At 39.5% G+C, this 25,384-nt stretch overlaps 2 protein-coding genes across 2 annotated transcripts; one reads left to right on the plus strand and one right to left on the minus strand.

Annotated features, from left to right (window-relative positions):
• Positions 1-6,567: 6,567 nt before the first annotated feature.
• Positions 6,568-11,116, plus strand: hnrnpa3 (heterogeneous nuclear ribonucleoprotein A3). The gene is made up of 11 exons (XM_068704753.1): positions 6,568-6,675; positions 7,462-7,584; positions 7,717-7,863; positions 7,995-8,205; positions 8,287-8,376; positions 8,479-8,553; positions 9,243-9,290; positions 9,767-9,904; positions 10,030-10,152; positions 10,254-10,336; positions 10,438-11,116. The coding sequence occupies exons 1-10, from the start codon at positions 6,583-6,585 to the stop codon at positions 10,319-10,321; spliced, it is 1,116 nt and encodes a 371-aa protein (XP_068560854.1). The 5' UTR covers positions 6,568-6,582; the 3' UTR covers positions 10,322-10,336; positions 10,438-11,116.
• Positions 11,117-14,027: 2,911 nt separating this feature from the next.
• On the minus strand, positions 14,028-20,634 carry nfe2l2a (nfe2 like bZIP transcription factor 2a). Its single transcript, XM_068704752.1, has 5 exons — positions 20,452-20,634; positions 17,292-17,558; positions 16,920-17,012; positions 16,656-16,826; positions 14,028-15,664 (listed from the first exon to the last, which is right to left on the minus strand). Exons 1-5 carry the CDS (start codon positions 20,485-20,487, stop codon positions 14,411-14,413), a joined length of 1,821 nt encoding a protein of 606 aa, XP_068560853.1. The 5' UTR covers positions 20,488-20,634; the 3' UTR covers positions 14,028-14,410.
• Between the last annotated feature and the right edge of the window lie 4,750 nt (positions 20,635-25,384).

The raw sequence follows: 25,384 nt of genomic DNA on the forward strand, positions 1-25,384 counted from the left end.
TCCACTGAGGAGTTGTAAATAAAGGTTTTTATTACACCACACTAACTGCTCTTCTCTGGACATCAATAGGCCAATGCATTGGACTGTTTACTAACATAATCACTCCTCTTTTCTGTTTCTCCCTAAAATCAAGACGGAAGGTCACAGCCGCTGACTTAAAAACACAAAAATGATCACATTCATGGATCGATAGGTATTTTTGTACTGACTGTAGCACCAACTTTAACACCAATTCCTTGAATTCTGTCAACGCAATTATTCATTTGGAAAAGGATTGACAAACCAAACAACCTTACACACTTTATTGCTCCCGCAGAGCATTTGGAGAAAACCTGTCCATATAAAAGAGAGGGAGGAAAATACTCCGAGCTCATCCTGACCTGTAGATCATTTAAAAGGGCTTTGTCCTGGCCTGTCTGACAGTATCAATGCTCAGTGTGGTGGCTTCCACGTATCAGACTAAAAGACTCAGTCAATTTAAAAAGCAAACTAAGTGCATAGATGTTCATAGACTTATGAAAACATTGTATCTGACAATGCAAGCGTGAGCAACAATTCTCCCAGTAGAAAAAGTTATTTTTGCTAAATTATATAAAGTATGGAGACACTGCATTGAGAGAAATGTGATGATCTTTATAACACACTGTTATACATTAACTTATAATTACATTTTCTCCATTTCATATCTACAGAAACAGTTCTGTATACCGACAATACATTCATGACACCAGACTTTCATAGTAAAAAAACGTAAACTTAAAGTATTTATTTATTTAGTACAAGACCATGCAAAGACATTTATTACTTTAAACAACTATGACAATTTTCACCACATCACAAATTGTAGAAGCATTATTATAGTTTTTCAACCAGTATTTAAAACATATTTGTGTTCATTGGGCTCTTTAATCTGTAAACGGCAGAGAGCTGACTCTTTTTTTGCAGAGCCACATAATTATAATTTTGGACTCTAAAAACCATTTGAATCATTCTGCTATCTTCTGTAGTCAGATTATATAATAGGGATTATTCTAAAGGTAGAATAATTCCATAGGTGAATTGTCCCCATAGAAATATGTTATAAAATAAAATATTATTTTTTGTAGTATTTAATCTTTTATGCTGTCATCCTGCTAATATGTGGTAGGGTATAGAAAAACACATTTTTTCTTTGTTTTCAACTCCTACTACAGACACACACATTTTAGTGACAGAAAGAAGCAAAATACAAGGCCACTGTAACCAACTTTAGCTCCCGCAAATTGAATGCTGATTCTATTTATATTTGGTGTGATTTACACCCAGTTTCCTCTATGCAAGTGAACAGGAAACAGATGCTAGGAATTGTTCTTTCCTTAAATTCCTCAGAGAGAGATTCTAGTCAACACCAACGTGTGAGATTGGCTTTGTACTTGCATGCGAAAAGGTAGTAGACAGTGACTAAATTGACTCTCTGGTTTCCCTGCTCTGAATCTCCATTTCCTCAGAGTTTCCACTTGCGTACGTCCGTCTACCCAAACCCAGGTTATGGCAGGCAAGCTTCCCTAATGGAGTCATGGAGCCCAGTATACGCTTTCTCAGGACAAGGTCAAAATTAAAACCCCAGGCGCCACGAACAGTAAGGGGTTGGGTTTGCAAGGGACATTAAGTTCATAAAAATGTTTCAGTGACATCCGACAAGACAGGTAATCACATATGACTTGTGTAGCTAAAGATGAAATAAAACCAGTTGCAGAACATATTGTTTTCCCTTGCAAATATCCCAAAAGTTAGAAAGCAATGCTTTAAACACATCAATCATCTTGCAACAGCACCCCTAATAAAGTACACTATTGCTATAATAAAAATGTGTTACCCATAATTACATTAATCAAGGAAACAAATAGAAACAAATACAATTAAGGTTTTGAAATTATTGCAGATAATCAAGTAGCCAGACATGTGACACAAGGGAAACATAATAATTTAGTATCAGTGAATATTGTTCGACATTTACAAGGTGATATGATTTGAAAATAAAAGGCCTATCTTTTCATGGACCATGGTGCCATCTAGAGGATGCTGAAAAGGAAAGGAGAATCAGGCACAATATAGCCTCATTTGAGAGGTTATATTGTTAGTGTTAGCTTTGAGCAAATTACATATCTTGTAATTGGGAATATGGGAGTTCATTGCTCCCAGGAAAGGGGAATTTGTGTGTTAGTTGGAGTGGATAAAGTGGATTTTATAGAAAGAAAACCCTGCAGGCTTAGCTGGTCTTTTGTGTATGGCCCTCGCCACTGACGTCTTGTGTGGAGCATTATGGTATGGTGCCACCTACTGTTGGATCACTTCCTACATAACTGAACTTTGTACAATCAGAGCAGCAATGCTATCAATCTAATCAAATTACATTGATACGAAGGTCAAATAAAAAAAATTAAATAGAGTCTGATAAGTGTTCGTGTGTGTGTGTGTGTGTGTTTGTGTGTGTGTGTGTGTGTGTGTGTGTGTGTGTGTGTGTGTGTGTGTGTGTGTGTGTGTGTGTGTGTGTGTGTGTGTGTGTGTTTGCTTACTCTGTATTTTCACCCATTTCCACCTGATACGAATAAAAGGGGGAAAGGTTATATTCATGTCATCCGTCACCTCACAGATGATTTGCAGCCACTGGCTCCTCCCTTACAAAGATTTACTGTACATGAAATTTTTGCTGACATGGTACTCTTTGGCCACTGCGTCTCAGATATATGGCAAACCATAATTTGGAGGTGTAAAATGGGTATAAAACCTGTATTAATTATTTAATCGTGGTTCTAAGTGCTGCCTTTTAGTCCACACCAGGCTGTCATCCCCCTCTATTCCAGTGGATCGTTATATCACTCATTTGTCACAGAAGAAAAATTACAATCAAGACTGAGATTTTATATGGTAAATCAGAGCAAACCAAGACTTTTTTATTGGTGTCATTAACTGTTACTTTTAACAATTTTTCACTCCATTTGATAAGTGACCTGCTAATTGCATTTAAATCTCCGTTTTCTAGAAGCTGAGCCTCATAGAAGAAAAATAAAAAGCTGTTTCTTAAAATGCCATATGAGAGGACAAAGCAGCCACCACAAGTGCACAGAATAGAAATATCCCTGGCAGGTAGCAGTGTGTGGGACCTGTGATATATCTTTGTGTCAGGGGGCAGTTAGGTACAAAGACTGCGGGGTGTGATCAACAACCAAACTAACATGTTGTCCTGAGGTTGGGGCAAGGAGGTGTACACAGAGCATCCATCAAACTACATCTGTGAGAGGCTGATACTGTTTACTCTCAATACACTCGCTACTCTCAGCTCAGCTCCTCCTTGCTGATCTCAGATGACTTTCAATTCTAAGATTATTTATCGCAGTAATGCCTCCTGGGCATTTGTTCATTGGGGTCACAGGTCTGGCATATGATAATGGCACAAAATAAAGCACAACTTCACCTATGTTACAAACATACTTTATTACGATGTTGTTTGATGACTATAATGGATACGATAAACCAAAATGCATGTGTTACTCATTCATTTTTCGTCCACAACTATGCAATTGATTAAAAAACAGTTATTCTTAAACTTGACGTCCTGTGATTTCGGTTTCAATTTAATAATTTTGAAGGCTTATCTAAGTAAAGGTACATCAGAAATATATATTTAAGTATGAAAAATAAAGTGTCAGTATGACATCACTATATTAATTATATATTATTTGAGTATCATTACTGATACATGAACATGTATGCAGCATTTGTACTGTATGCTGCATTTTGGCAAGATTGAGCTAATTATTATTAGTTTATACATTGTTAGGGAGTTTACAGTTTTTGTATGAATGTATTGATATTAATTATTCAATGCACAGCAACTATATATAACTGTTGTTAGGTAGATATTGTGGTGTGTGTTGCCGATACTGATGGGTGAACGAAAAACGACGCATCAACACATTAGCTTTATTGCCAAAATCAGCAATTTTTTTTAGCCTAAAGTGTCAGGAAAACAGCTGTCTGGAGCTTAAGTTTGTGTATGCATGCTAATTGAAATTGAAAGACAAGTAATGGCAGTAACAAAGCTACAGCATCATGACCATCAGATCAGTTCTCAGACAGAATGTGGTATGCAGAGTTTTTGTTGCATGACTACATAATGCATTCTAATGCTTGTTTGGGTTGTAACTCTTGCTCGTTCCAATACAGACATAGAAAAATCTCCCCCATGACATTTGGAATACATCCCAACCATCTGCTCTACTTCAACAACAGTAGCTCACACAGGCCTCAGATGCTAAGTGTACCATTGGTCTGAACATGCATCCACTGCAAATATACAGATAATATATAGCCCATTATTGTTGGAAATACCATCACCATCCTCAAATGGTCCAACAGGGATCAATTTTCAAAGAGGAAGATGGGTTTTTTTCACATGTTCCCACATGGCAGGGCATCAAAAATAAATATGTAAAACAATAAAAAATGGGATATTAATATTATTGCTTTCAATAATGTTTCCTAACTAAGGGTAACCTACTGTATGTGCTCAGAAGTACAAATAATGTTACCAATTCCTCATTAGGAGTTTAATTAAGGAAAAATGTACTGTATAAACTGTAATTTGTCTGTGATTTACTCATATTTGTTAAAGATCGGAGCAACAGAGAAATTTCTGCTCAACTATTTGCTAGTGTTAAAAGCTTAATGTCTCCATTATCTCTTACAGTAACTGCAGTGGAATAAAGGGAGCAAACCCCAGACTGTCTTGAATTTGAACTATGGACTGATCATAAATACCCATCATTAACAGTGTCAGAAAAACATTACCCTTTTTATTGGGGCTGTATTTTCCTCACACACAACAATAAAGTTAATGACAGACATTGTCTAAACCATAAAACAGTCATATATTTGGATGCTGGTCAGCTTCAACAAGGCTTGTAGCATTTGGCTCATAGATCATGCTTGCCCGATCAAGTATTCTTGTCAGAGAGATCTGACTTGAACTGAAAACACAGATGTCATGTTTCAACAGGCGAATATAACTTGAATGTCGGGAACACTTTTATGCATGCTTGGAGGCTATTTGGTTTGAGAATTTGCTGCTTAATGTGTAACATCATGCCAATATACTATAATGAATGAATTGAATGTGTTCATGGAAATGAGAGTGCTGCTTGAGATGATGCTACTAACAGAGATAAACAAAAAAAACACCCTTACAATATGATATATAACACTTCAGTGAATATACAACTCTTTTTTCAACTTTTTAGCTTGCAAATAAATAGTATTTTGCAGCATGTGATACGCCATCAACTCTGTGACTCTCTAGCATTTTGTATTAGTACTACATCCGTATGAAAAATCACACTGGCATGTGCTAAACATTGGAAAATTGCATTACGAAACAGATACAGTATATGGCTCAATTTCCCTGCGTAATGTCCCAGAGACCGTTCTCACACCTAGATTCTGTCTTGTAGAGGGGCCATTTGTCAAAATATAGTTTTAAGAGTGTTTTGTTTTTATTGTCTTTACATGTTGCACATCCCTACAAATTTGATTAAATCCAATAACCACAAACTAAATATTTTTCTAGCGCAGGAACACTGGTTGCACAAAACTTAATGGAAATATTGAGGTACCAGTATACATATTGTGGAGAGGGGGTATATTTTTTCTATTTTTTGCTATTTTCCCTAACAGTTAATCAGGCTCTGCAGCAAGGGCACTAGTCTTACTCACCCTAGTAAGACATGACAGTTTTACACGTCACGTATTCTGTTCTGTGTGAATTTCCCCACTGCGGGACAAATAAAGGATTATCTTATCTTATCTTATACTAAATGAAACACCCAAATAAAACTTTGAACAATTGTGTTTTACTGTCAATTAGACCTCCATTTCAACTTTAGCCATTTTTGCTGTCCAGCTGGCTCATAAGATATCCACTTTATTTTACAGTTGATACTCTATTAGCGTCTATATTTGTATTTGGGCTTGATTATTCAGGTTTAGGTTATTACTACACATTTTTATTTGAAACATCGGTCTCAAAAGGTAGGTCACCAACACTGAACAGGAACTTATTAAATGGTCGGTTGCATAGTAACACAAACATGATGTGATCATTGAGATTTTAAATTGCCATCAAATTAAATCCACACCCAGCAGTCTCAATTATTGAACATTGAGCGGCACCAAATTGTGTTACTTCAGGTTTATAGAACCCCGCCCACAGTGTTTGTATTTCCCATCCCTTGTATGATTTAAATCAACAGGACTCACCTAGGTCTCTTTTAAATTCAATGTCCCAGTCACTTTAAGGTCTGCTCAAACAATTCAGGGAATGGATAAACATTACTTTGTTCTGTCAAGACGTGTCCCTGTTTAACCAGTAGATGGCGCAAATAATCTATCTTTTTTTCTTCATTGCACGAATCCAGACAGCAAAAAGGGACAAAGTGTGCTAAGAAAGAAGAAATAAACAATGCTTTGTTTACATAGAATGTCGTACCATCACATGCACGCATGAACAACAGTAGCTTCCACGTGATATAGTTTAAATTAAATGTAATGATTGTAATCTGGGACGGACCTACAACCACATCGATTTCCTGCTCACGTGACCCACTCAGATCCGCGTCTGTGGACATCTGCAAAATGGAGGTGAAGTGCCCGCAAATGTTGCAAATAATGTACTGTTATTTGTAAAATGCAGTGAAGCTACTGATAATTGTAACATTGATGAGGGAACGCCCGGTGTTGTATTGTAATGTGTATCTTCTCTGTAGCTTTAACATTCCGCGCTGTTTACGGGAGTTAACGTTGCGGCTAAACTAAGCTAACGGTTGTCAAAATTACGATAAGGTAGTGTTACAGTTTAGCTAGGTGGTGTCACAACTGGAGAGCTCTTTCTTGGGTTCTTGTTTCACTTTGACTGTTGAATGAGCATTGTTGTTCGGTTCCATTAAACCCACATTAATCGTTATGGTAGATAGATAATTGGTGGCTTTTTTGGTAATTACACAATGCTGAACCTGCAGCATTCGTGAAGTAAGCTAACGCTAACGTTAGCTGTCAAAGCTGTCAAAGCTAGAGTAGTCCTGCTATGGGTGTAATGGAATGCGGGCCTCAGCCTGACCATTTTTTCATATAATTTAATATATATATAAAATGTAGCCATAATATTTTTTGTCCATGCTCTGGGTGTATTTGTCTGCCTAATTTTACACGACAATGCATTTTACCATTTGCTTAGTCTTGCGCTACAACGGGAAACGTTACAATGTAACGTTACTGTCATTACGATGCAGTTAGTTGCTGACATTGTGGATATATCAATCTGTAAGAGCATACTGTTATGTAACCGGACTGTAGGTTTCCTCAACTACATTCCCTGTAACACTATTTACAACTGTAATTATATTCATGTTCTTGTTTTGCTTTTTTTAGGACCGTGAAGCTAAAGAGCCCGAGCAGCTCAGAAAGCTGTTTATTGGAGGTCTGAGCTTTGAAACCACCGAGGAGAGTTTACGGGCCCATTTCGAACAATGGGGAACTCTCACGGACTGCGTTGTACGTATTTTTATTGTAATCTGTGCCAAAATGGCCTCAGATAATCATAAAACAACGTAATAAGTTATAAACATAGCTGCAGTCCAGTTAAACTGTTCTCACTGCCATTGTGCATCGTTGTGTTGCTTATAGGTGATGAGGGACCCCAACAGCAAGCGATCAAGAGGGTTTGGCTTTGTGACATATGCCGCAGTAGAGGAAGTCGACGAAGCCATGAAAGCAAGGCCCCATAAAGTAGATGGCCGGGTTGTAGAACCCAAGAGGGCCGTGTCCAGAGAGGTAAACAAATCCCACACCTGAAGGCAGAGACCTCTGTGATGTTAATGTGTGGTGTGTGTGTGTATGTGTGTGTATGTGTGTGTGTGTGTGTGTGTGTGTGTGTGTGTGCTTATTGAACTGCTCTGTTTCAGGACTCCAACAAACCAGGAGCCCATCTGACAGTGAAAAAGATCTTTGTCGGTGGTATCAAGGAGGACACGGAGGAGTACCACATTCGGGAGCATTTTGAGAAATATGGAAAGATTGAATGCATTGACATCATGGAGGAACGCTCCACTGGCAAGAAGAGAGGATTCTGCTTTGTCTCCTTTGATGACCATGACACTGTCGACAAAATTGTTGGTATGTGTTTAGACCTCAGCGTAGTTGTTGGTAAACATTAAGCAATGGTATGTAAGTGTGTTTTGTTTTTTTCCCTTAAAGCCCAGAAATTCCACACAATCAATTTCCACAATTGTGAGGTCAGAAAAGCACTCTCAAAACAGGAAATGAGTGCTATGTCCACTAACAGGGGTAAGCACACCATAAAATGTAGAGTGATCAATTTTGTACAAACTGTTTGCAGTCAGCTCATTGATGTAAACGGTTCTAAAATGTCACCTTTGTACATATCAGGCAGGAGCGGAGGATCTGGAAACTTCATGGGGAGAGGAAGTAATTTTGGAGGTGGTGGCGGCAACTTTGGTCGAGGTGAGTAGTACTTGCATCCTTGAGGAAAGTGCCTCCAGCCTTCAATATACTAATGCAGGAGCATTTGATAGTGATGTTTACATGTCAATGGGGGCTGCAGAATTGGGAAGTTTAGCAAACACACTGACACTCTAAAGAAAGTAAAATGGTTGCACCTCTTCTTTCCAATTGTTTGTGTCAGTAAACGACTGACACAAACAATTGATTTAAACAGATCAAGCTGGTTAAATCAGCTTGATCTAGGGAGGGATAAACTCTGTTCTGTTGCCTCTAACTCTCTGTGAGCACTTTGTGTTTCAGCTCTGCTAAACTCACAATGGAGGAAATCTGTTGTCAGACAATAGGAGTGTATATGAAGTGTTGATTTCCTCATGCAGTTGTCAGACAACAGACATGCAAAGTAAGTCAGAGGTGACAGAATTGTTTTTTTTCTGACATGGCTGCTATGCAGAAATGCATTGTCATGTTTGTATATTGTTGACATGTAAGCATTCTCGAGATGCTTTGTCGTCCCTTCCTACCTACTGAAAACTTTGCCTTAGGGTGGACTACAGGCCAGAGCAGAGAGAGAGATTGTTTATCCCATGAACCTACATTAGTGTGGACATGGTGTCATCCGTGACAAGGCTTCAAGTGTACAACACAGGTCACAGTTTTAATGCCTAATATATCTTACCCTTGTTTTTTAGGTGACTATGGTGGAGGACGAGGTGGTTATGGAGATGATTTTGACAATGGTGAGCTCCTATAAACATTTTACGTAAAGTTTCTGTGATGAACTTTTAACTTGTTATGAAACCATCTTAATTAAATACTGATGCATCTATATGACCAACATAAACGAGACCATCAGCGAGAAGATTGGCTATTCCTATATAGTTACTCTTGATGCTTGTCATCAGTGCCACCGGCTCGAACTCAGATGAAATCATGCAGGTTCACCAGAAACTCCTTCAGCTCAGAGTCCAGTGGGGCCTTCAGCGACCAGCCCACCGTGGATTGACCCACATCTGTCTTTGCTGTGTGTGGAGCTCAGCACCCAGCTGCTGCCGCTCCTCCTCCGGCTAGAAGCAGAACAATTTGCACAACAATTGTGTTGTGTCTTTAGAAAATGCTTCACAACACTGTTATGTTAATGCCACTCATGAGCTATTAATTCCACTGTTATAAATAAGGTTAAGTTGTACGTACGGTATGTCGTTCACTGTTACAGGTCCGGGAGGAAATTATGGTGGAGGGCCAGGTTATGGAGGGGGCCGGGGGGGCTATGGAGGTGGTGGTCCAGGGTACGGCAACCAGGGTGGTGGATTTGGTGGCAGCTGTGATGGAGGTTACGGAGGCAATGATGGAGGTAAAACAAAAATGTTACTGACTCCAGAATTCTGTTTGTTAAACAAAGTGCTAGATATAACCCATTGTAAACATGCAGTCTCAGACACTTACCTTTTAAATAAAAAATTACGCTTGCATCTTCAGGATATGGAGGAGGTGGAAATTACAATGACTTTGGAAATTATGGTGGACAACAGTCCAGCTATGGACCCATGAAGGGAAACAACTATGGTGGCAGAAACTCGGGTGGAGGAGGACCCTATGGCGGTGAGTTTTACCCTCTAAAATGATACATCCAGTGACATAACATCACAATTTCTTCTGAAGAGTATCCAACGTATTTGGCGGTGACCAATCCTTAACTGCAGGTGGCTATGGCTCTGGTGGTGGTGGTGGCGGCGGCGGCGGAGGTGGCTATGGCTCACGGCGATATTAATTATTTCGTGTTTTGGTAAGTTGCATTCAGTTCCACACCACCCTCGTAGCACAGTACAGAGTGAGCCCTTGAAAGTGCAGAATAACTATTTGTTCTATCCTGTATCCATTCAACAGGCTTCAGTTCTTAGCAGGAGAGGCGAGGAGGTGAGCAAAGGAAAGGAATTGTCAGGAAAAGCTGCAGGTTACTTTGAGGCAGTCATCTGAGAGCATTAGAGGAACACAAAAGTCAGACATTACTGCAGCTAAATCGGAGAAGTTTATGGAAGAAGGACTGTAAACACAAGACATGAGTTCAGATGATACTCTTCCCTAATTGTGATAGATGTTTCCCTACCCAGCTATTTTACCTTTTGTGCGTCTGAAGTGTGTGTATTGTGCCTATGGTATCAGAGGTAAAGATTACATTTTTTTTTGTTATCTGAAGTCAGTTCTTAATATCTTATTTTTTTTTTTTTTTATATGGGTTAGTTTTCTTCTGGTAAATTAATCTTTTGTCTTTTAACCTGGTTTTTGTCATATAGCCCAGTTAAATCAGGCCCTCAAATGAGCTAGAATTTCTTTTTCTTTTTTTTTTAAAGATATTATGATTGCTCAAAGTGTCAAGTGTATTTTAATTTTGTATGTGAAGCACATTATGTATATCCTTCGTAGTACCAGTGTCATCAAATATAAGAACTCTGGATTAGAATCAAGGGAATCCCTCACTCTTCTTGTTGCCAGAAAACAGAATTCTAGATTGTTCGAATATTTTGATTAGAAGAAAAAGACTGAATAAAATTGTGTAGTAAAGTAACATGAGGTTCAGTGCGTCATTGGTTCAGAAAAAGATCAAATGAGTTCTTGAATATCTGTTGCTTGCATATTGTAACTGTGAAGTTTAGCAAATCAGCCTGTCCAGAACTTCCTCCTCCTTTTGGGAGTATAGTGTATATATACTGTATTTACTTGTACAAGAGTCCATGACAAGGGAGTTTTGGGTAGTCCTAGGGCAATGGTCCATACACCACCTATGCCAGTGTTGAGCAAATAGGATTATAACAGCCACAAGCACCTGCAGTTGGGCCCTCAGCATCGCTAGTGTGGAAGATTGCAGATGACTGTCAGACAGGACGCCTTCAGCCCCAGCACAGTGGACCAGTCAGCATTTTGAGAGAGAAGGGAGAAGGCAGCATCGAGCACAACGCCCATGGAGGAAGCTTGCAGTGTCGTTCCTGGTAGTGAGCATCTATCTCTTTCAAGGCTAGCTAAAGACCTCCAGCAGCTGGTGCTGGCGAAGAAAGACTAGTTCCTGGACACATTGGAGATCCCGTTGAGTCAGAGATACTGCAGTTTTACCCGCAAGTGCTAGATTTCAGACATTAACAAGAAAAGGGAGTGAGTATTTCACAAAAGGCTAACTTAAGAAGATGAAGCAGGTAAGAGTAACCACTTTGCTTGATTTGCAGATGTGGAAAGAGGCATTCTCTTCTTGCTGAAAATCTGTAGAGACCTGATAACATGGAAGGTTCTGGATGGGTAAGACTTTTTTCAAAATATTATCCAAGGCTGCTCATATTGTAATCTTACAGTGCACATGGTGATTATACGTGGTGCAAGGGTTCTTTTAAGGTAAGCCAAGCAGGATGACATCCGGTATTGCTCCACTTAGACCAGAATGAGCCTAAGACCTTCAACACACTGACTGGAATACGTTGAAGGCAAAATATGTTTCCTTGTCAGAGAGTCTTGATAAAGTTGATAGTGATAAAACAACCAGGTAGAAAGACATTGCCATGCTCTGAAACAGTAAAAAAGTATTTACACCCAGTGGCCACTTCATTAGGCACACAAATAGAATTTATTACAATTTAATACAGCAGATATGCCAGAAATTCTGTCGTTGAGTTATTTTTGTTGTTTTTTTTACATTGTTAGAGGTGTGTATATTCTATTACATGTTTAGTACTGAGTACATCGTTAAAGGTGGTGTTATAACGGACAATATTATATTGAGAAGTGTTTTCATTTCTTGTCCTCCGTATTCCATACAATGAAGGCAGCCATAGACCAGTAGCACAACTACTAACTGTAACCTCGGTGTGAACACATAAGTCAAATAACCACTTTATGACCGTGTCAAAAAAGAACATTATAAGCTTCATAAAAATATACTTAATGGCACAACAGTTGTATCTGATTGCATTAGATTGTACAGGGGTACCTAATAAAGTGGTCACTGAGTTTATATACTTATGTCAAGCCATCACTTCATACAGTGTTAATATGTATGCAAATAAGGTCCTTGTCAGTCTGTGTAAATAAGCAAAACAATGTCATAATATGCAAGTAACTTCCATATAGCAGCAATTGGAGGTGATATAAGTATAATGCAAAAAATAGTGTTAATATGCACTTTTATAAGCCAGTTATAATGCAACATGAAACATCAACATAATCTCCCCAAAGAAATAAACAAAATATATTTATTTACTTGAAAGGCAGTCGCATGAACATATGGAAAAGTGAGCGAGCTGTATCAAAGAGAGGTCCTGTGGTCACAACTTGAAACTAACCAACAGTGGTGTGACAAACACAATATATGTAGAGTATTTAGTTGGCACTTATAGATGATTTTTCAAAAGCTAAACATTTTTTCATTAAGTGCAGACATTTTGTCCAAACCATTTTATTTTTTAAACTTATGCCCGTGGCAAACATGTCTCACTATGTCAGTGGTTGTAAAATGACCCCCATGAAAAAAACAAAATTATCCTTGAATGAATACCTACTACAAACTTTATTGTTTTTGAAAGTATTCATACGCACTGTTAGGGTTCCACACAGGTCAGACCTACTCTGAAAATGGAGAAACAATGCCGGCCGATATGTTTCTGAATTGGTTGAAAGATAGTGTTGCTGCAGGGGAATGTAGAATGATCAACTCCATTACACAGAATGAAGCGGAGCAAAAACACACCGGTGTCAATGAACTATGTTTGCCAAACAGTAAGATATGTTCAGTGTTTCTTGTGCTCTTAAATAAAGATATTTTCCATGACTTGAGTGTTTTCTTTCTGAAACAATATACAGAGCTGTAAATATTTGTATTTCTTTTTGTAAAATACAACTGTTCTTAATGTGAAAATGTGTATTTGATTCCATGAGTCTCTCACCAGTTGAGTTCACCACACACACCCTCTGAAGTTTGTCGTGAGAGCAGAAAATGGGCTTGGTGATCAAAGGTAGTGTTTGTGTGTGACAGTGCACATAGCGCATATGCTGATTGCGTGGAGCTTCACCTTTGAATATGCTTGTTCAGGTTGGACCATTGTCAAGTTGTCATGCATGGTTCCCACTGAGCATACTCTACTGTAGCTTGACAATTGTACTCTTTGTTGTGTGACATAATGAATGCACTGGGTGTAATTTCTTTCCGAAGGGAGTTATGCAGTATTAAAAGATTAGGTTACTATACAAACAAGCTTGCGCAAATAAAAAGCAAGCAGATTGCAAAAGTGGTTTAAAGCAATAACGCTTTTGTTTCAGTACAGTTTTTCTTTACTTCTTCGTAAGCCCTTTGGTAGAGCCTTCATGTCAAGAACTGACTTGAACATGTGGTAAGTTATGTAATGGTGCCTTTGACTATACTGTACATCCATCTGGCATCAATCTGTTGCAGACCAGAGTACTACACACAATGTTCTTTCAGTAAATAGGAGGCCATATAGCTATAGGAATACTTTATTGAAAAGCACAGAAGTCAGGATTTTATAAAAGAGCTTGGGCAGCAAATCATACAGGGACAGTTATAAAATATGAGTAACAATGATTGAAACAATCAAAAATATGATATATACAATATATACACACACATACAGTAACAGTTTTATCAATCTCATAAGCAAGTAATGTTTATATTTACAAACGATATCGGTTAAAGAATCTGTATAAGGAATCTGAGTACAAAAGAACTAAAATATCAAAAATATTCCAACATTCAAGAGAAGTGCGCAAAAACTATACAATAGTTCTGCAGAGCTACTAATGATTTAAAGCTGAACAACTAGAAAGTTATTGCATAGTATTACTATGATAATGCAGTACCATATTACAAGGGAGATAGGAGGTTGTCCTCACTCTTAATGAAAGTCTTTTTAATGCGAGGAACTAGAAAGACGCTGCCGTCCGTCGACTGCTGGAGGGAGTAGTCTGAGGGGGAGTAGGAATTCCCCTTCTCATCCCTCAACATGCTGAAGACCTCCAGGTACAAGCTGTTGAGTTGCTTCTTCATTTCCTTCAGGTTTGTGATGTTCTGGCTCTTCTCGCTCAGCAGACGCTCCTTGTCATCCTTCAGTGAGTCCAGGTTGCTCTCGAGACCCACTATGTTCTCCATCTTGCGTTTGCGGCAGTTCTGGGCAGCCACCTTGTTCTTGCCGCGGCGGCGTATGTCTCTGACCAGGGCCAGCTGCGCCTCGTTCAGTTGGTGCTTCGACATCATCTCATTGAAGTCGTCAACGGGCAGATTGATAATCATGTCAACGGTGAACGGGATTTTGAGGGCCTTGGCCCTCTGCTCGTCTCTGGAGAGACGCTTTTCCGAGCGTTTCTTATGCTTGTCTTTGGTGAAGGGGGCGTTGTTGTGGCCACTCTCCTCTGCCGGGTCGGTCTTGTATTGTTTAGGATTTTTGTCCTGCTGCTGCTGTGGCTGCCCTGTCGCTGCAGATATAGAAATTAAAGACTGAAGATGATCAGGTTGGAAATTTAGTGAGAACATGTCAGAGTAGTCAGATTCAACACTGCCAGGGCTGTGGTCCATCTCCTCCATGTCTGAATCGCTGTAACCAAAGGACTCGTCTCCATGCAAAGACTTCCCAGGTGAACTAGCATTTGGGCTTGTGTTTGAAGAGATTCCTGAATCTGAGTCTGGCATTTCTGCCATCAGAGTCTGTTTTCCTCTGTCAAATGCATCTCCAGACGAGAGGCTGTAAAGGTCCACTGGTGTGAAGGGAGGCTTGTTTGAGATATCAGACGTGGCGTTACTTTCATTTCCTTCAAGGCCACTGCTCTCTTCCAGAACGGCGTTGGGGTAAAATATGTCGCAGAAACTTTCTGCAGTGAAGTTGCCGTTTAACTGAGGAGCTTTCTCCTTCATCTGGCTGGGATTGTCTGGTGGGCCCATGCTGGGAACAGAGCCATCGAATGTATTCATAAACGGTGCAGGACAAACATTTAAAGTGTTTGTTTCCCCGTCTGTGTGATTCATGGGGTAAAAAGTGTAGTTTGGATTCTGCACTTCAGGGCTGTTTGGAAGAGGATAAGTTGTGGTCTCCAGTGTGTCTTCCATTTGCATGCTCAGGCATTGCTAGAAGAAAAAGATAAAGAACCATTAAAGTGAATACAATGAACATATTTCAGTACAAGTTTAGTCACAAGTTTAAAATCCAAGATGAGAGTGAAAATAAAAAATGTCAACATGTATTGTATGTGTTGCTGTGGATGCATGTATATTATGTGCTCATACATACACCTCCAGTTTCTTCAAAAACATGGTCTGTGTCACATTGTGATGACTGACTCATCAACATACTTACTTATCTATTATTATCTAAACCACAAAGTTTCATTCCTGGAGCTTTTAGTAATGCAGTTGTTCAAGTGACTATTTCACTGACAATGCTGGTAGAGCTGGGTGTAGCACAAGACCAACTAAATATCTAGTTGTTGAAAGAGATCAGAAATCACCAAAACAATCTCCCAGCTTGCAGTTGCTGAAAAGTTAAGCGACTACATAATCTTTACAAAGCAGCTAACAAGAACCTCCTTTTTTTTTTACAATTTAAAGTCTTATCAGCAGCTAACTAATGCAACGCTGTGTAAGCTGTACGGTTAGGAGTGTAGTCCAGCCCACAGTGAGAGGTCAAGGCAACAAAAGCACACTGCTCCACCCATTAGCTAATGCAAATATGAGCTGCCTCAAAACAAATCCAATAAGGCAGCTACTGAGAAACTACTGTGCACAAATCTTAACATTGCTGCCAGAACGTAGAGGTTTTACTGCAACACCCTCTCTGACCAAGACGTCTTCTTGTTCTGCTAGATGATCATAGATACTGCATCGCCTCTTGGAACACCCACCTTCCTAACTGTCTAAAAAGTCTCAAAAATGAAAGCTAACCACAGTGGAATGGGCCAGTTGCACCTGTCTCACATGTATGAGACCCCATTCTCACAGAGCAACAAAAAGGTGTTTGTCCTCTAATGCCGGGCTCCTGCCCGTTGATGCATTTTTTGAGTATTTGTTCCACAACGCAAAAACACCATGCCATTGATGTGGTAGAATCCGTGTATTATACCTGCAGCTCAGGGAGGGACAAAAGCTCCATCCAGGCCTGCTCCAAATCTGGGGACATCCTCTGTGGTGGTGGTAGTGGACCTGGAGAGAGGGTGGCTGGCGGCAGAGCTGGCTGCTCGGGGGACATCATGGGTGAGGAAACAGCAGTTGTGTCCAGGCAAACGGAGGTGTTCTGTCAGACAAACACAAGAATATGACAGTTTTACACAAGAATGAGGCAGTTGTTGAAGGCTGCCAGCTATGATGTGTAATTCAATGTTATTACCTCAGTTTCCTCTACAGGAAATGTCTCTGCCAGTAGCTGCAGACATTCATCAAATGACATGGTGTCATCGTTCTCTTCTGTGAAGCTGACATTCTGCAAGAAAGGGGTTAAAATACATGTTAAACTTTACCATCTAGCGTCGTTTGTGGCACACCATCCTTTAAAAACAGCGAGTGCATTTATATTTATAGAACTTATGTCTCTGTAGAGTAGCTCCTAGAGCATGATACGCCGATGCAAAACTACAGACCCACCTGTGTTTCAGTAATTACACAGGACGGGTGGTTACCTAGCTACGACACAGCCGCAGCCTATCAAAAGAAGTGGGAGTGGTCCACCTCTGACATGAGTAATGAGGGCCACGTGCTGTACCTGTGTAACCTCCAGAGGTGTGATGGCCGACTGCAGTGGGGCGCTGGGTGGCGGGCGGGGTATGTACTCTCCCGTTTCCTCGTCGAGCTGTAGCTGTGCCAGCAGGGCCTTCTCCTGCTCCAGGACCAGATGCTGCCTCTTCTCTTCCTCTAGCTCCCGCTGCCTCCGCAGCTCATGTTCTTTCTGACGGTGGTTGTAGTCAAACACCTCACGCCTGGCGCCGAGATCAATGTCCTGCTTCCACAATATGTCGATCAGCTCCATGTCCTAGAAAGAGAGAGCCGCAAATCAGTTTAGGTGAGTTGTGAGCCATGCTGTGCTGCAGTGAGACTGTGAGCAGCACTGGAGCAAGGAAGAGAGCGCCCTGCTGTGAAGCGTGGCTGCTGCACCTGCCACACCCTGTCCCTCAGTATCCATTCACTGACAACAACACTGGCACTAAAGTCGAGGGGGAGAAGCCACATGAATAATAGATGTACTTCTCTCTTTCCCCCGCCGCCACACGCCAGCATAAGTCACGTATCCTCACTTGATACTCTTTCCAAGGGAAGCGATCATTACCCATCTCATTACATTGAGGTGTGAATTCATGTGTCTCGTTCAAACTCACAAAGAGGGCACAATCTCAGTCAAGTTTTTTGCTCAAATGACTTCATGATTAGTTCTCTAAATTAGTTAAATCCCAAACATTCATGTCATATTATACATCAGGAAGTTAAAGGTAAGTATATATCTGTTGTTGTTTTTCAACATGGCACTCTGGGAAATTAATAATATTCCTTTAGAGAGGTACAAACAAATACAATATGGGATATAAGGCCGTAGATCTGTTGCTGGGTACAGACCTTGTTTCCTTGTTTTCCTTCCTGCGATAATATCTTCATGTAAACAACCACAACTATGGATAACTGACCTCAGCGTATTCTATCACAACACTGCACACATTATTCTGTCCTACATTTAGTATATTAAGTTCATATTAAGCTGCTGACAATACAGAATGTTAGACACAGCCTTTCCTGTAGATTTCCACTCTGGCTGAATGTTTTTGCCTTTTTAAACAAGAATGTGCAAAGATAAACTGTGCTGCTCTCTTCCTTGGCTATTTTACACAGAAAGTGTTTACAGAAGGAAACCATTTCTCAAGGCCCAGGGATGTTGCATAAACCCAAGACACTGGTTCACAAGAACATGTCTGAGCATGTGACTTGTGTGTTTGTTCCTCAAATTTGTGTATAAACAGAACTTATGGGAAAGGCACTTTAATGCTTGCAATCAGTCATATGGCCAGACAGACATAGCTAGGGGGAAGCCAAGCACAGAGCAGAATAATACACAATAAAGAGGATGTGGAACAAAGGAGAAACACTGCATAATAATATTCCCTTCTTTTGATTTTTTTATTCAAAGGAAATGGAGTGTGTGGTAAATCTTCATAAACTCACAATAATAGCAAACAAGCATCTAAATATATTCCAAAACTTTGTTGACACCGTTTTTCTGACTACAGTTGTAGCACTGAAAAATAAGAACCCACTAACCATCTTTGACTCAATGTTGCATCAGACGCATGACCGCTGAAGGATTACACGTCAGTCGGGCTGCCTGCTATAACGGAGTGAGGGGTGAGCACACAACCAGCCATTATGGCTTCTGAAGGAATGAGAAACTAGCCTAAAATGTCTTAACTGGGACGTCTGGTCATCCATGTTTTCCAAACTAATAAACCACATTCCTGTCTGTTTGTCACACCTTATAAACTCATCTGACAAGTCAAACAAGTTCCTTGAAGAACAATCCAATGGCTGTCGGTTATACAAGAAAGTTCAATAAGCACTTTCACTGTCACTGATTAATTGTACATTTATATAATGAATAGCCAAACTCACTGGTTTTGTAGTCCTATTGATGCCAAACCGATTGTGTAAATGTAAAGGGTGTGTAAGATCAGGTTATCTGTTTGGTATCAGCAGCATGGCTATCACTGTCACAAGACCTGGATTGGCAGCAGAACAAGGAAACTGGCTCATAAAATTTCCCGGACCTCTCTGCCACACAATACACAACTATGCCAGCCAAACAACAGGCCTTTAGTTTAAAATAGACACAGAGATCAGACACCATACAAATGAGTTAGAACACACATATTAAACAAAACGTACACACTTTGAAAACGAGCAGAGCTAATAGCTATTGGCCCCTCTGGCTCTCAGACTGGTTGGCAGAGGAGTGATACACAGCGTTCATGCTATGGGTTGCTCATTATACCTCTCTTAATATTAAACAAGGGCCTCAAAGGGGACCTGACTCCAGTGGTTTATTACAGCTTCTTTCCCCACAACTCGGTGGACATCCACCCTTAACCGAGGATGATGAAACACAGCAGCACATGTTCCAAAGCAGTCCTTTAGACCCTCATCAGTCAACCGTGGGCTTCCACTGACCCCTTCACTTATGACAGATTTAACCAAACACTTAAGATGTATCACATGAGAAATAATCCCAAATTCAAACATCTCATTCAGTGTGTACGACCAATAACAAGTAGTCTATAGTTGTGGTTCTTTAACATGTCAAAATACATTGAAAAACAAACAAGCAAACACTGAGGCAAAATATGGCCTTTAGGTAAATGATTCACAGCGGTTACATGCTTGTCTGTATCAGATATGGTAGACTATCACATGCTTGGAGGAAGAAGGGAGGGGGCTGGGCAGTTACGAGAAATAAACTCACGAGATTCATAGTTTACCAGACAAATTAAAGATATATTGTTATTGTATTCAAAGAAACAGCTCCAACACTAAGAAGGCAGCCTGATTTATAATATTATTTGTCCTGGTTATGTATCTTGCAGAGGAAAAACGTCACAAGTGAATGACTTGCAAAAGTGAAAGCTGTATTGAGGAGCAACCTTAATACGTCTATAACTAAAAAAAAAACAAGCCCACGGTGTATAATGTATGATCTTTTCCACCAGCTCTTATGTATACATTATAACCTCTTAACTGCGCAATAACCAGGTTGTCACTGCGTATTGTCCAATTTGCTATAGCGAACATTAAAAAAAGTTCACCTGAACTATTCGGCTTTTAGAAGCGTATGAAAGGAAGTTAGCAGTCAATGTCCAGCGATTACTTTGATTAAATTCTGTATTTACCTGTTGAATGGAATGCATCATCTCCATTTCTATCATCCTGGAGACCCGCCTGGCCGTAAAGAAACGCCTTATGATTGGTAAATGTGTGTGTTATTCCTTCGGATGGCAGATTAAAATGGCGAGAAGTCCGAAGCCGATAGAGTCCGTCGTCGCAGCTGAGCGGAGAGAAACATTGCCTCCTTTAAATCTAATGAACATTACGGAAATGATGGCCCTGCCCACCGAGCGGCGGCGCCGGGATCGTCCCCCTCACGCCGGCCTATGAGGCGGGGAGAACTGCGCGTGTGCATGCGTGTGAAGCCCGCTAGCTCGAGCTGATAGAGGCCTGAATACACTGGTTACAAAATAAAAAACACGATACACAACATATTTATGTGCACGTTCAATTTGTAATAAATCTTATAGACGAGAAGTACACGTGATTGGAAATGAATCAACATGATAAAACAAACCAGCACTGGTTGTCTGAAAACCAATAAAGCCACAAAAAGTTACACTTAATCTTCTGAGTGTCAACATTTCTAGACGCCAAAAAGCCATCTTATATGTAGGCCTAATTATGAAACTAAAAACAACATAATCGTTTGTATTTTAACTCCGCCATCAGAAGAGTTTTGATTGGGGCATAACGCCCCCTGCTGGTTAGGGTTCCCAGTGTGGAGCTGGAGGCCCTGGGGCCCTAATGTCCCCGTGGAAACACTGAAGTCATCCACTGACGGCTGGGAGATTGTCACAAAGCTGTAAGGAGACACATGTGGGCTTTGGTCAGTGGTTGAAGAAGCATTTAGATTGTTTATTTAAAGAAACAACAGCCTACTCAACCACAAGTTATAGTCCTGCACTAAAAATTTAACTTCAGTAAACATTAGGAACAGAATGTAGCCAACTTAAGTAAGCTATCTACAATAAAAGTAATTATTATGCTGAATGGTCCCTGTCCGTGCATATTCTTATGTTTTTGGATCACAGTGATTGATGCATTGACATGCAAGCAGTGCTTGTACTTGTATTACTTTTAGGTTGAGGTGGAGCTCATTTTAACTGTTAACACGGACACTTTTTTGGTGAGTTTTATCTATAACAATGCATTGTGTTTAATTGGCTGATTTTATGTTATATACTAAATCTAAATCTGAGAAGTCACTAATAACTATAGCTGTTAAAACATGTAGTGGAATAAAACATAATATTTCCTTTTTGAAATGTAGAGTAGAAGTAGCTAAAGCCTGAAATGACAGTACTCATTAAGGTAAAGGACTTTAAGTGAGGCTACCTCACCACTGCACTGACGTAGCCTACAGTACATGATTAAATATGATTTCTTTCCACCACTGACTTTGGTACATGTTTATTTGTTTGGCTTATATTGATATACTGACAATAAAAAACTGTGACAATGCTATTTATTAAAGCAGCCAACTAGAGACATAACCAAATAAACTACAATACTGCAGGCATAATGATATTAAAATAATAAAGAGTAGCCTAATGTAAAGTGATTAGAAACTGAGTCAGGTGTACACCAGTGGTGAAAAATAACTATTTACATTTATATTGTATTATTTACTCAAGTACTGCACTGAAATGCAGTACAATTTTGAGGTACTTGTACTTGACTATTTTCATTTAAAGCCATATTTCTATTACATTACAGATGGAAATATTTTCCTTTTCCCCCACTAGTCTACATTTAGGCTGTTTTATAAGCAAACATATGATTAATTTAAATATGATGCAGTGCTGTATCAAGAAGCCTTCTGTAGTTAGGTACAATGTTGAGGTCTTTCTTGTACATTTCTGTTTTCTGCTACTTCTACTTCATTATATTTCAGAGTGGTTTACCCCACTATATTTATTTAACAGCTACATTATACTTTACACACTAAGATTGACATACAAATGGAGTGATTACTTTATAAAACAAATTGCATTGTTATGAATTAAACTACCCAACAGTATATAAAGTAATTCAAATCAGCTCCACCCTGACCAGTTTAAGCATAAAGAAGCTTCTCATACATTAATGCATCAATACTAGTATTGCAATACCATTTGCTATGATAATAGTACTTGTATTGGGATCATTCTGGTGCATAATTAGTATGTTCACTTACTTAAAGTTGCTCATACATCCTTACAGGCTCTATAAAGTTATGCAGGACTTTTACTTATGCACTGTGGTATTACTAATTTTCCTTAAGTATTGGGTCTGAATTTTTTTTCCACACAGTTACTATAATATGCCCCACATTCATGAGCTTCAAGAACATTCAAATGTTATCTATAGCCTTGAATGCATTAGTATTTATAATTATGTAATACTATGATTGTATAGACAGGAAGAAAACATTTTCGAACAGCGTATCTTCGGCTGAAGTACGGTTAAATGATGCATCGTTAAAGTTAGATATTTTTAGCTTCATCTTAACTAGTATGAGAATTTTTTTTTGACATGTGTCAATATCAACCCAGGCTATAGAGGATCTGATTGGCCTACTTCTCTCATTGTAGACAGGCATGCAGGAATGTAATCTTGCTGCCTTAACTGTTGTAACTTCAATGATTAGGCTGCTGCTATAGCAGAAAGTTGTTAAAGTGAATTACATTTCAACCATTCTGACACAGCGTAAGTAAGAAGTCGGATCGAGATGTAATTAAGTGTCTTTTGAAATATGTCAAGCTAATAAGAAAGACTTATCCCTGGCTGCAGCACCTATCTGTGAAGAACCTCACACTAAAGTGCAGCTCACTGTGCCACTGCGTGAAATTACACTAAAAAAGCCCTTTTTTTCCCTTCCCCCTGCCCCCCTCCCCTCCTCATGCGCGCTCATGAACACGCGTTCACGTTTGGCAGCTCCACGTCGACATTCTTCCAGCTGCATATAGTGAACTGCACAAGACTGGGGGAGGAAAAGGTAAAAGCGACGGTAGCCACCTTACGATTAGAGCACTGCAAGTCCGCAGACGAACACCTACCGCGGTGAAAACAGGCGTTTGCACTGTGAATTCAGCCACGGCCTGCAATATCCTCTGATCGCTTTCTGCTTTTTGCATTTTATCATCAAGACTATTGCCCCTCGTGTTGGATTGCAGCTGGTCCCTTGCGACCACCTATAGCCTATCAGGTACAGTATGGCTTGAAGAAGTTACTTCATCACATTTCTTCCTGTGTAAATCATTGTCAAGATCGTGATTGAGGCGTGACACTATTTGTTTTATTGCATTATTTTTTGTACTTCTGAAGTTGCTGTCACTTGTTTGCTGTTGAAGCGGCAAGTGCGTGAAGTACCTTCGAACTGACAGAACTTAATACTTCTGGAGCTCAGCTGGCCTTCTGCACTTTACTCACTGCTGTCCATCAACATTGTAAAGAGAATATCTGATTTCTCTTGGGTCTGTTCAGTGCAGAGTTGTTTAAGCTCAACAGGTAGACTCAATGACACACAGGAGTGAGACACTGGAGTTAAAGATATCACCATAAGTGGAAACTTCAACCATGTCAGCTAATATAGGGACTGCTTCAGTTTGCAACCAACCAGATGGTCACGGGTAAAGAGGTAAGTAAATGCATTTTAGGATGATTTAAGGCTGGATGTCTGACAGGATAAACTATTGCATATGCCCTAATGATATTTAACCATTTAATTATTTTGTAGAGAAGTTACTGTGTGTAAAAAGACGCTTCTGGCCTGCTTTACCTGTCTGACACTAAGAAGTACCCACCGAACAGCGAGCCTTTCTGTAGGCCAAGTCCTTAAAGTCTTACCCACTTCTTGTTCACAAGTCTTATAAACTACATCTGCTATTTTCTCTCTTGTAGCTCCATGTTTCAAAAGTCAATACAATGGAAAAATATACAATCAAAGTGGATGTCCTGTTTACCTTGTTTTTTGTGTCTTACAACAGGTTAAAGTAGCACCAAGTTGGATAAGGCTCTGCACAAGGACAATCCTATGAGGTGGCACTTTGGCTTTCCAAATAAAGTTCTGTGCTACACTTAGACTCTTAATTGCTTGCAGTCAGTGCATTACAGAACTTTGTTTTGGGAGTTAATACTTTGTCCTGTGCAAAATAAACCTTCACACGTCTGGACATTTAAGTTTTTTGCAATATTACTGTTGACAAATAAAGTTGCTTTCTGTTTTAAGCACTTCTCACAGTCTCTGTCTTTTTTTTTTTTTTTTTTTAAGTTTCAATCGAAGTTCATTTGTATTCTAAAGTAACAATACTTTTTGTCATTTTTGTGCTCTAACTTAGTTTTAAATCATTACTTAAAGAGTGCTGCTGTGTGCCATATGGAAACAGTAGTCAGGTGAGTGAGTGGAGGTGAGGCAGGGAGGTAAACAGTGAAGTCATATAGTTTCAGGTTACTCTGACTGTTTTAAACCACGTCACAACTTACACATGAGGACTTTTGACATGATGATGCTGTTTTCGTGAATACAAAAAATGATGTGGTAGACAATGCAATTAAAAATTATTAGTTTAAAACCAGATTCATCATCTCAGGTTTAAAATGCCAGTTTTACTGAAGAGGCTATAAAACAGACATTTAGTGTAAGAAGCATTACTTAATTTCTCCACTTTATAAACTGGATAAATGCATTATTTTTAACCTTCAGTTCACTTTAACATACTGTAGGTTTGTTAACTATCAAAATATTTTTTTTACACGACTTGGAAGTCCTCTTGAATATTAAAGTAGTAATACTAGTAGGGCTGAATTAATTGTCTGTAAAAACTATGTGACTATATTACAGTCTCATCAGTCAATGGAGTATATGCAACCAGTCGTATATCGCAAGGCATGCTGGGAAATACTTAAAATGGTGCATTCAGGTGCAGAATGAAGCGAATGGAGTTGTGTTATTGTCTAATTCTCTGGTTACAAAGTCAAACATTGAGAGATATTAAAAACTTAAACACGATTGTC

Source organism: Cebidichthys violaceus, unplaced genomic scaffold (genome assembly GCF_023349555.1).
Source record: "Cebidichthys violaceus isolate CVI_PGR_0920_01 unplaced genomic scaffold, fCebVio1.0.p SCAF_11, whole genome shotgun sequence".
In the NCBI taxonomy this organism is placed as follows: Eukaryota; Metazoa; Chordata; class Actinopteri; order Perciformes; family Stichaeidae; genus Cebidichthys; species Cebidichthys violaceus.

Bases quoted from the DNA above. Each gene is read 5' to 3' on its own strand.
- hnrnpa3 (XM_068704753.1), top strand. From the start codon at position 6,583: ATGATTGTAATCTGGGACGGACCTACAACCACATCGATTTCCTGCTCA. The intron at 8,377-8,478 runs GTAAGCACACCA...TGTACATATCAG, and splicing joins TGCTATGTCCACTAACAGGG to GCAGGAGCGGAGGATCTGGA. The intron at 8,554-9,242 runs GTGAGTAGTACT...CTTGTTTTTTAG, and splicing joins TGGCGGCAACTTTGGTCGAG to GTGACTATGGTGGAGGACGA.
- nfe2l2a (XM_068704752.1), bottom strand. From the start codon at position 20,487: ATGATAGAAATGGAGATGATGCATTCCATTCAACAG. The intron at 17,559-20,451 runs GTAAATACAGAA...CTCTCTTTCTAG, and splicing joins TGATGCATTCCATTCAACAG to GACATGGAGCTGATCGACAT. The intron at 16,827-16,919 runs GTAATAACATTG...TTTGTCTGACAG, and splicing joins TTCCTGTAGAGGAAACTGAG to AACACCTCCGTTTGCCTGGA.